Genomic DNA, 12,081 nt, shown 5'->3' with positions numbered 1-12,081 from the left:
CTGTCTTGTACTGTCACTGGGATGCCCTTCGGCTCTGTTGTTGTTATGCAGCAGGCCAGGGATGTGAGCAGTTGATGCTGCTGAGTACAGACGTCTTCCCACTGAGCAATGGCGACAGCAGCATTAGCCTCATGAGCACTTTAGAGTAACACAAATCTACCCTTCGTATTTATTCTTGTTCTCAAGGGCCTATTCTGTGGTAAAGCTGCAGTGAAGCTTGTTCACAACCAATCATGTTTGCGTAAACATTTTATTTACTGGTGTCCAGATTACTTGACATTCACTGGATAAACTCCAGTGGTGGCTGGCACAGGTAAGCATGGTGGGGCAGAGGGGCATGGCAGGGCGCAGCAGAGGGGAGCCGACAGACTATGGAATAGGTGTTATCTATTTATTTATTCATAGCTATTCCATCATATGTCGACTTCATGGCTCACCGCGTTTATACGTGCCGGCCGCCGCTGATAAACTGTTTTTAGTGATTGGCTAGCACAACATTCCTCGCTATTCACTGGCTGCTGAGCATTACATACTGTATGATGGCTTGTGATTTGGTAGCTGAATGTTTGGTGGTTCTGATGTGAAAAGCGTTTTTCACTTCCTTTAGTGAATGGGTTGCCTGACTCTTCCATCATGGAGGACTCTGAATGGAATGCCCTTGTTCCTGTGCCCAGGCCAAATGCAGATTTACTTTGCAATTCGTATGACGAGGTCAGCACTGGTGAGCAAACCCTTGGATAACAGCGACTTAGGGGTCGATTAGGATCGCGGACGGACTTACGTCCGTCCGCGACCCCAGAGCAGGAGGGAACCTCAGCATGGCATGCGGAGTTCCCTCCTGTGCAATTAGGATGTGACTGCCACCCTGGCGGTCACATCCTCTATTTTTAACATTGCAGCGGGTGCAGCTTCAAGCTGCACCCGCGGCAATGTTAAAAATGCACGCATTGCATTTGCATGCAGAAAGAGGCAGGCACCGCGCGGTGCCTGCCGCTTTCTGCATGCAAATGCAGGGGGGTACCATAGGTACCCCCCATGTGCACCCCCCACCCCCCTTCACCTAGGGGGCCCGCAATGGGCCCCCGCAGTGAAGATCCATATGCTTTTCCACGGCGGAAAACCCGCCGCGGAAAAGCACTTTTTAAAGCCCATCCTGATATGGCGGACGGTGTCTGAGAGACACCGTCACCATATCAGAGCTTTTCCGCCGCGGTTGTAAGCCGACCGCAGCGGAAAAGCTGCGGACGGAAACCAAGACCCACCAGCCATCCTAATGTGGCGGTGGGTCCTTGGTCAGTCCGCTGCAGTTTTTCCGCATCCTCTGGGCCGGCGGTGGCTTCCGCCGGCCCCGAGGATGCGGAAAAACCGCAATCATAATTGGCCCCTAAGTGCTGTTATCTGGCTGGGTGAATACTCAGAATGAGAAGAAACTTGCAATGAGTGGTGAGCCATTCTTCTTTGCTGCTCTACCATTAGCCACTGATTTCTGCCTGTGTTACTTCATACAGTCAGTATTTCAATCCTACATGCTCCTTTCTACACATCCTTTGCCTACAATGAGCAGGGCTCCTGCAGTTTGTAAGTGGTGAGGGGTGCTATTTCGTGGGTGATGTTTGAGGCAGTACCTAATTTAGGGGTGTGTGCCGGTAAACTTCACCACGCAGAACTACAGAGTTGTCCCTGAAACTTTGTGCTCCAAGCAGAGAGCGGAGTAAGCAAACTCCGCTAACTCCACAGGCGGAGCCATGTGTAACACCCACCCCTACTTACATTGCACTCCCAATCTGTGCTAATGCAGATCATGGAAAGAATTTGGGAACTATTGGCCAAATATACTAAGATAGGATTCTCAAAAAGTGGTTTCAAGTTGTGCACCGACTTTTGTCAATCCAATAGTTAATGAGGTAGGTCACTAATTGCAACCCTCAATGATTTACTACCATCACAAGGATGGTGGCCTGTTGCGGTCAGCAGACCACCAGGTCTGTGGTTGCTTTTAAATAGAACCATACATTTTTTTGTGCAGCCCATTTTCTTTGACAGACTCCTGTGGATCACTACCTAATCCGAAATATGTTGCGTCAGCATTCACAAAAGAGGTGGGGGATCGGAGACCACTTCCAGTTTCAATTGGGTTACCATTACCTTTGTGTAGACAGTAAAATAGTAAAGTGTTTGGACCAGAGTTTTGATCGCAGAACCTTACTAAATCACATTATGAATCGCTGTTTGGAAGGTACACGCTAAACACGGCACTTCCAAATAGCGATTTCGTCTTTACTCACAAACTGAAATTGTGACAAACTTGCTTTTTAAGTTTGCTTCATAACAAAAAGATATTTGGTGCAAAGGATCCAATATAATAAATTGGATCCTTTGCAACAGCAACAGCAAAATAGCTTAGTACTAGGCCTGGGCAATGAAGTCTGCTTTGTGGAGTTTGCAGAGTTTTCCACACTCCACGGAGCATGCTGAGTTTCCAAAAACCCAGCTCCATTTCCTCACTTGCTCAGTAACATCAAGTTGGCAAGTACTTACGAGGAAAATCCACCTCGGGTGAGATTTTTCCTTGTTCCTGATCGCCATTGTCAAGTTGGAGAGCGCAAGCAAGAAAATCCACCTACCAGTAAGATTTCTCAATGCAGGTGGTCGGATTTCTCAACACGAACGGTCAACTGCTCACGTTGAGAAACCTTCTGTTCGCGTTGAGAAAGCTGCTGCTCGAGTAGAAAATCTATTGGAGAGGCAGAAAAGAAGCAGCACCCTCAGCGTTGCACATAGTGCTGTTCTCGTTGATATTTTCTAGTACGGTACAAACATCCAGCACTGAAAATTGATGCAAACAGGCATGACTAAGCGCACTCCGCCGTTTGCGGAACCCCTCATAGCGCATCAGAGTTCTTTGGTCACTTCATGGAATTCCACATAACGAAGCTCTGTGAACTCCGCCCAGGCCTACTTAGTACATCTGGCCTATTATCCATTGCCTGTATAATTGCACTCAACTTACTCGCAAAAATGTAACCCAGGTTCCATTTGCAATTATGTCATCAGTATATGTGTGTGGTCACAATTCAGGGTTTACTTGTATTTACAATAGGTCATGTAATAAACAAAAATTCTGTGTATAGTTTTGGCTGTGACTTTACTTGGTATTATTTGTCTCTCTAGGGCTCATTTGTAATTAAATCCCGGTTAGGAGAGCTCAGAAATTACAATCTAAACGAGTCTCCAGGCAAATCCTGCTCATGTGGCGCACTTGGTCTTAGATTTTACCCTAAATATCTAGTAATGTAAGAGATAGGCACTAGCCTTAAAGAAACAAGCAATTATCTTGGAATGGGAAACAGCCTTTACGTTGTACCTTTACCACACATTTTTTACCACACTAGGGCCTCATTAGGATCGCGGACGGACTTGCGTCCGTCCGCGACCCCAGAGGATGAGGGAACGTCCGCATGGGCTGCGGCGTTCCCTCATGGGCGATTAGGATGTGACCGCCACCCTGGCGGTCACATCCTGGATATTTAACATTGCGGCGGGTGCTGCTTCAAGCAGCACCAGCCGCAATGTGAAAAGTGCATGTTTAACATTTACATGCACAAAGCGGCAGGCACCGCGCGGTGCCTGCCGCTTAGTGCATGTAAGTGCTGGGGGGTACCATAGGTACCCCCCATGTGCACCCCCCACCCGCCAACACCCTGGGGGCCCGCAACGGGCCCCCAAAATCAAAAGTACACATGCTTTTCCACGGCGGAAAAACCGCAGCAGAAAAGCATGTTTACAAATGCTTCCTAATTTGGCTGGCGGTGTCTGATAGACACTGCCAGCCAAATTAGAGCTTTTCCGCTGCGGTTGTAATCCAACCATGGCGGAAAAGCAGCGGACAGAAATCAAGACCCACCAGCCATCGTAATGCGGCGGTGGGTCTTTGGTGAGTCCGCAGAGGATTTTCCGCCTCCTCCGGGCCGGAGGTGGCTTCCGCCGGCCCGGAGGAGGCGGAAAATCCTCCATCATAATGCGGCCCATGGTTTTAGAACGCATATGCTTTTTCAACGTATGCCTGTACCACGCATTTAAGGTACGTTCGGGGGTGTGGGGAGTCTCCCCCCACAAATACATTGTTTACATATATAAATATATATATATAAACAATGCATGGGAAAGGCATACATTATAAAAGCATCTGCGTTCTAAAAAAATGCGGGGTAAAAAGTGGTAAAGGCATGCAGAGTATTTCCCTGCGTTGTTCCGCTATTCAACCTCTCGGAATAGATGCATAGCTCACTGGCTTCTTGAAATGTTTGGAAATTGAAGGCATAAAAAACAACGTTGACTGTTCATGACCATCTCTTCTTTTCTTTTCAGGTGTCGTTTTCAATGATGTCTACGCTGCATCCAAATTCGCCATGGAAGGATTCTGTGAGAGTCTTGCGGTCCAACTTCTAAAGTTTAATATATTGTAAGAGGGAACTGGTGTTTGTGTGTTTGATATCGACATTTGAAAGTTCTCATTAGTTACTTTCATCATGAGGACCTACTACTGGTATATATATATATATATATATATATATATATATATATATATATATATATATATATATATATATATATATATATATATATATATATATATATATATATATATATATATATATATATATATATATATATATATACCAGTAGTAGGTCCTCATGACGAATATATATATATATATATATATATATATATATATATATATATATATATATATATATATATGTATGTATATACCAGTATTTCCGCTAGCACTGACGTAAAAAAATGTTGGCTATTGAGACAGCTTAAAGTTTTATCAGCTTACTAATTCAGGTCACTTTGTTGTGTTCCAAAGGGCTTTCTAGGCCATGGAGGGAGGGTGTTAAAGCGATGTTCATGCAGTGCGGTGGGAAGCCGCAAAGATCAGTTTTCAGTCATGGTAACTGTTGACGGACAGGCAAAAAAAATACTACTTTGATTTGCATACAACCTGCAAATCGACAGTCAACATGATTCACAGAGTGTCATAGAAAAAACACAGGATTTGACATCATTATTGTGGGATAGAGATTGGCCGGTTTGTTCCTTAGTGGATCTCCAGAGTAGTCAGGTAGCAGTTTGCTGGTTGTGTTGTTTGGACATACAGGTTCTTTTTGGTAATACTTTGATGCTCATCCAGTTCGGTCGACTTGTGTTTGTGTGATGCACTCAATGCTGTGTCAGAGAGGATGTGGGTGGGCTACATCTTGCACTGATGGACAGACAAGCATGGGTAAAGCATCCATGGCGTTTTTTGTGTGTTTGGTCTTCATGACCAAATTCACAACAATGCCCTGAGGTTGTTTGGTTGGCATCTGGCGTCTGGAATTTAGTTGATCTATTGAGTAAAGATATCAGTTTTCTGTACTCTGCTTGTCACTATAAACAGGTTTGCTGTTATTGTCTTCTCTTCTGAAAATGTTATCAAATAAGTTTAATATGAGAGCCTTGGCCCTGTTTTTGTGGGTGATCCGAGGGTCAGCATTTTTTATTAGAAAATCCCTTTTAGCATTCACTTGACTCCTCCTCCCCATGTTTCGTGTTAAACAGGATTGAGGATCAACCTACTTGCCTACGCAGCAGCAACACTTGCATTCACAATAAGAACGAGAGGGAAGCAGTTGTATAAAAGCATTTTTGTCAGTCACGATGATGTCACTTTTCGATGAAGGTTAAATCAGTACTAATAATCTCTAGGTTGTTCTGTAACAAGGAATCCCTTCTTGCGATTTTCAAAACATGGGTCCTATTTTTCTCAACAGTCAGAACTATATGATGGATGAATTCACTTTCAGAAGCAAGCACCTCAGTTCCCTCTTTTTTTTCTTAATTATTAAGTTTCGCCCATATGAATGTGGAACACATATCTCCACTCTTCCCTCTATAATTCCCAGATTTTTTCACCAAAAATATAAATTAAAGGCAGTGCTTAGTGGGTACCGGGCGTTTCCCCGGTAGGCCATAAGGGAGGGGGCCGGTTTTGGGCCGTATTTGTCTACAATGGTCGGTACTATTGGCCCCCATAACAAAATCGGCCGTAACCGGCCCTCACAAACTGCTCGGCAGCACTCTCCCTCACCCAGCGGGGAGGTGGGGGGGAGGGGGGGGGGGGGGGGCAGCTGAACAGTTTGCCAAGGCCGGTTTCTGTTCCAAGTCCAGCCCTGGTCAGTGCCCGAAGCTCTGTTGAGAAGCCCCAGCCTTAAACGTTGGCGCACTGCATAGCAAGACTGTCAGTCTTAAATCCACCTCTTACTACTACCAGACATTCTCCTACTCTTTATCTCTCTTGCAAGTTTCTGTTTCTATCTTTGTGTGACGGTTTTCCTTCTTTCTCTTCCACACCCTTTCCAATTCATGTGTTTTCCCTCTCTTGCTCTCTGTAAACACCTGGGGGCAGATCTACAAGAAACTGCTGCAGCGCGGCACCGCAAGCCCTTTGGCTGCGCAACGCTGCAGCCCTTTCAAAGCACAGAAATGCAACATATTTACATTAATATGTCGCATTCCTGTGATCTCCCCTGCGCTGGCGCACAGACAGCTGCCATGCGCTGGCGCATGCACCCTTGCACCATGGTGCAAGGATGCGTGCGTCATAGGGACATTGTTTTTGTGCAGGAAGGGGCACCTTCCTGCACTAAAACAATACCTACAATCATTTTCCTCTTCCAATGTGTGCTGTAGAATGCAGCACGCATTGAAAGAGGAAAAAATGAAGAGAAATTAAAACATTTCTCCTCGTTGCGCCTCACTACGCCACCCCTAGGTTGTCATAGCATTCTAACACGTTTCCAGGTTTACGATTCCTCGTAAACCTGGAAATATGTCAGGTTCCATGGGAGCTGCATGCTGCGTGTATAGGGTGGCTTTTCCTGTCCTTGTAAATACGGGGCAGTGAAATGCACCGCTGGTGCGTCACGAAAAGTGACGCACTGGTGGCACAAGGGGTTTGTAAACCTGCCCCATGATTTGTAAAATTAAATGTCGGCTCCCAAAAATAAGTGCTGGTGGCCCAACCAGCAACCATGGGCATAGCTTCAGGGATCAAACTCGCTCACAACTCCCAGGAGGAGGTTGCAGGGAAACCAGGAGTACACGGCTGGGCTTGGCTTTTATTTCACAGAGTATTTTCAAGAAGAGTCTTTGGAGGCTGGTTTTGATACCCTGGACCACTCACGGTGCCCCTGTCTCTGAAATGAACTGCAGGAGGCACGGGGTGGGAGGTAGAGAGGGAGAGAGAGAGAGAGAGAGAGAGAGAGAGAGAGAGAGAGAGAGAGAGAGAGAGAGAGAGACAGAGAGAGAGAGAGGGTGAGAAGGTGAGAGAGAGGGTGAGAGGGAGAGAAGAAGAAGAAGAAGAAGAAGAAGAAGAAGAAGAAGAAGAAGAAGAAGAAGAAGAAGAAGAAGAAGAAGAAGAAGAAGAAGAAGAAGAAGAAGAAGAAGAAGAAGAAGAAGAAGAAGAAGAAGAAGAAGAAGAAGGCGGCGGCGGCGAAGGCAGTGGGCTAGTTTTTGCATCTTTGCCAGAGCTGGTTTTGGACAAGAATGTGCGAGATTGTGTGAGATGCAGATTACTAGTGAGTAATAGCGAATTACCCCACTGTCCTTTTTACTTGTCACATTCTAAACACTGTGAGGCTATAAACAGCAGCAAGAAATGTTCTACAAACAGACCCGTGGTTGCATATTGCAGAGCGAATTGCTCTGCCTAGATCTTGTTAATCAAAGAGGTAATACAGACATGAGAGGGCCTCAAGGCCCGAAGGGCGATGAGTAAGTCTCACCAACTATCAGAACAATCTTTACATGTTGGGCTGTATGGCCCTCTGGGGGCTGGTATGGCCCTCGTCTCTGGCTAGTATGGCCCTCTGGGTGGCGAGTATGGCCCTCTGGATGGCTAGTTTGTTGTAGTGCTAGAGCCACTTCTTTGGAGAGAACCGTTTCCATAGTAGGATCTGTGAATACCATTGAAGAGCTATGTGTGGGATACGAGAGCATTTTACAAGAGAGACCCCTTTTTTCTACATTTATGCCTATGTAAAGGCAGATATTATGTACAAAGGTGTATAGGGGAGCAGTACTTCCCAGCGAATTTGAATACATATTAATAGCTGATTTTAATGATTATCTGCGCCCCTCAGTTGCTTCAGAACCACTAGAAGACATATGAAAGATTCTAATATAAATCATGACCCTGGCATCTAATAAGCGCCCACATCTTTAATGTTTTCTTCTTGTTTTGTCTTTGATTTCTATATCTTTGCAAAAATTGCACCGCATATTTACACTTAACATTTCTTAAAAGCTCAACATAGTCTTTCGGGCATTATGTCTCAATAGCAATTTCCCAACACATTTCGGTTGTCAGTAAAACAATACATGTTAGACACTAATTCAAAATGGGTCGTATGACCAGACCACATCCAACGCTTTAAGAAAGAGAGGCGGCCACATTGCTTTATTGCCACAGCTTTATTAACACTCTTCAGTTAAGTTGTACACCTTTGACTTAATGTAATGTTTTTATCCTGACGCATAGGTCTGTGGCCTACATTGTAAACAGTCGTTTAATATTACATTTTAGCCACTGATTTTTTAAAGGCTTCCGCAAGAATGAAAGGGGTGATAATTTTGCCGCACGATGCAAATTAAACAAATTTTAGGGCACTGCTGGTCAAAGAGTCAGGTGAGTAATATTTCACGCTCGCCATTTTAATCCCTATATATTCGGTTTAAATGATCAATTAGTTGATGTTTTTAATGTTTGTGTAAAATTGCAGATTATCCAACCCAATAAATGTTGGGAACCCGAGACTCGAAGGATTCTGGAAGGGTTTTCTGAGGGGGAGGGGATTGCATGAGCCTTTGGGGACGGGTTTCAAGAGGGTATAGATTTGCTGCAACTTTTGCTATTTTGTGCATTTTGTTTGTTTGTGCACTACATTCAGAAAATTTTGGATTTGCTTTGCAGTAGTAAAGATTATGGTAATTATTATTCTAGAACTGAATAAAATGGATAGATTTTTAGCACACACTTACCCTTTAGCATCGTCTGTATGGATCATGTGTATGGTGTGTCTCCTTGTTCACAAAGCAGCTGAAAGTCATTCTTCCTCTCTGGTTTTCTGGCCCACAGTGTGTCCATGGTGGAACCTGGACCCGTCAACACTGAGTTTGAGATGAAGCTCATGGAGGAGGTGTCGCGTTCAGAGTTCCCAGGAACTGATGCTGACACGATTCGTTACTTTAAAGAAGTTTACCTCCCTGCATCTCATGAGATCTTTGCCACCATGGGGCAAAACCCTGACACCGTTGCCAAGGTAGGTCCATGCAGTGCACCCTGCTCAGGTAAGCAGCAGCAAAATATGCCTTAAACAGACTTGCTCTTTTGATACTAGAAAAAGTGAACGAGGACCGTTTTCCAATTGAGTAGGATTCTTTCACTTTAAAAAAGGCTCCGCATCAAACATGGAAAGTGTACTTCAGGTCCCATGGTTATGCAGCTCTTATTTCTAAGAAATACAGCAAGAGTGCCAATTGATGAGCTGGTAGACTTTGGGTAGTAGAAAAACGGCCTGATTTAGGACGTTTAAAGAAAGCCCTCACTCACCACCTGGTGATGACATGCTTCATCATTGGGCTCCACCAAAGAGACCAAGTGTCTCTTTGGTGTGCTACAACGCCAGATCGACTGCAGAGCAGGTTAGTGAGAATTAGGGCGTGTTTGTGCAAACTAAGCTAATGAGTGGTGAGGGTATTAAAAGTAGTCTGTAGTGTATCAAAGGGAACTTTATTCTATGATCACTAAGGACATTATTTTAAAATCTATGTGTATGGAAGCAGTCCACATTTAGTTGAGTGGTAGATTCCTAAATATCAGTCGACATGTTTCTTGCCACGAAATGGTGTAAATTTACCGGGAAATTCGTCAGGACTAGAAAAGTGTATTAAACCCTGGCGGTATAGACGCGCTAAGGCCCACCCTTACCTAGGGACGTGAAAGTGAAAATAATGAAAAACAGTGAAAAAAGTGCAAAAAATTAGGAAGAAAGGAAAGTCTCCCTAATCACTCCTGGTTTAGGAGGCTTCAACTTTGCGGATTCTGCACTTTGTTGGTGTTACAGAAGAACACCATGCGTCACAGGAGGGGGGCGGGAATGTAATTGGCACACCGCCCTCGACGCTCGGCACCCTCAGTGTACCTGCATCACCCTCTACTGGACCCCGAAGTGTTCTTCCGTAACACCAACCCCTAAAGGGGACCCCAATTATACCTTAAAATTAACATGTCTATCCCACATTTGTAGCAATCTTTTATAGAACTGGCAAGAGGATTGGTGGGCTTAGGAGGTGGCGTTGTCACACCACTGTGACTTTACATTTAATTCAACAATTTTTTTTTTTTATATATATCGCTCGAATCACCGGGGAGGTATCTCGGCGCTTGCCTTGGGAACCCGTCCTGGCTTTTCCCTGTGAGATAGCCCCTACAGGGCATCCCCAAGGTGAAAGCCAGGCATCCCGCCGCAGGGGGGCCGTTGTGGAGATTAAGCAAGCTTAATGCCCAGAGTTGCAGAGTGTGAACCCATGATTAGGTCAGGCACCTAAGTGAGAATTATCGAGTCCGTGGACATTTCAGCTCAAGACCCTGCCAGGTCAGGAATTGAACCCTGGTCCCGGGTATGACCTCTGCTTCAGGGTCTGCCTGCTCTAACCAGTGAGCCACACTTCTCCACAATTCATTGTTTTACATTTGTTCACATGGTATGGTCCTTCGCTCGTTCTCACGTTTATTACACATGATACAAAGTAAGCAAATATATTCATAATTCAACATCATCCGCAGAATGAATCTCTAGTCCCAAGACTCGGCGCATCACTTGGCAGTCGTTCATCACTCTGGCCTTCAACTTATTCATGCCGTCTGCGGTGCAAATCATGTCTGTCTTGCCTCTGACAGATTGGACTCACACCTCAAATCACCCCTTCCCACTTCAGCCAATTTAATAAAGATGGCCTTTTTTCCAGCCCACTAAAGCAAATAAAATATGAACATTTATTAATTATATGATAATGAAACCTTCACTGTTTACCACCCACCTTGTACTATTCCCCATTAATGCTACCTAGCATAAGCTTTGTGCAAAAGCGTCATTATTTATTATTCCAAAGCAGAATGCAACATGTAAATTACTGATGCATATGCAGCCTAGTCATGCAACTTTTCTCATTTCCTTCAAACCACAAATATTATTACCATATTATTTGATCTACGTGTTAGTTCAGGCATGCGCAAAGCAATTTCCCTTGTGTTCATGTTGCCTGTATGTTAGTTTTCTACAACTACTTACTGTTAGTACATATTATGGGGGTATCAATTTGAGCAGGTTTCTTTTTTGCAAAACCCTGCTCCATCAATTCCCCCCTCTGATGGCTTTTAGGAGCCATCATAAAATACCTACCATACAGAGTGCCATATTTAATTATTTAAAACTCAGTATTCTTCTCTCTTTTTATGGCACCTTCATCTGGAAGTTTTATAAAAGCTTTATTCATAATTTGTGCAGCATCACATCACTAAAATCTTATACTGATACAATCTTCTAATATTTTATAAAAGCAAAATCAATTTGTCTCAATGATCGTAAAGCAAAAAGATACCATAGTACATGAAGACAAATTGATTTCATTGCAGTTTGTCACCATATAGTACAAAGCAAACAAATAATATCAGAGGTTGTCGAAATGGTGTTTCTGTGGTATACAGTTGGTTCACCCTACCTTCTTCAGGGCAAAGTATTAAAAATCAATTAAAAATTCTAAAAAGACAAAAAACATATTTCAGGTATATGTAGCGTAAAAACAATTTCTTTTTTGAGATTTCAGCAGTGATGTTACTGATCATATTATGGGTGATGTAATATGTGAGCTCATAAGCAGTGCATTGCAGGGGCGCAAGTTATAATTTGGCCACTAACTATAATAGCTGAATTTCAATGGTTTTGTACGAGTGAAATCTGAGCATAACTATA

The 12,081-nt window shown here is 44.0% G+C and overlaps 1 protein-coding gene across 1 annotated transcript in view; it reads left to right on the top strand.

The window, feature by feature from the left end:
- Positions 1-12,081, top strand: part of RDH8 (retinol dehydrogenase 8) — a 219,441-nt gene that overhangs the window by 153,806 nt on the left and 53,554 nt on the right. Inside the window, exons 4-5 of the mRNA XM_086959032.1 lie at positions 4,369-4,462; positions 9,186-9,369. Coding sequence (XP_086815158.1) covers positions 4,369-4,462; positions 9,186-9,369 — 278 coding nt within the window. The remainder of the gene's footprint in view (positions 1-4,368; positions 4,463-9,185; positions 9,370-12,081) is intronic.

The sequence above is a fragment of the Lissotriton vulgaris genome, chromosome 1_1, assembly GCF_964263255.1.
Source record: "Lissotriton vulgaris chromosome 1_1, aLisVul1.2, whole genome shotgun sequence".
Lineage (NCBI taxonomy): Eukaryota > Metazoa > Chordata > Amphibia > Caudata > Salamandridae > Lissotriton > Lissotriton vulgaris.
This window is presented reverse-complemented; position numbering and strand designations above follow the sequence as displayed.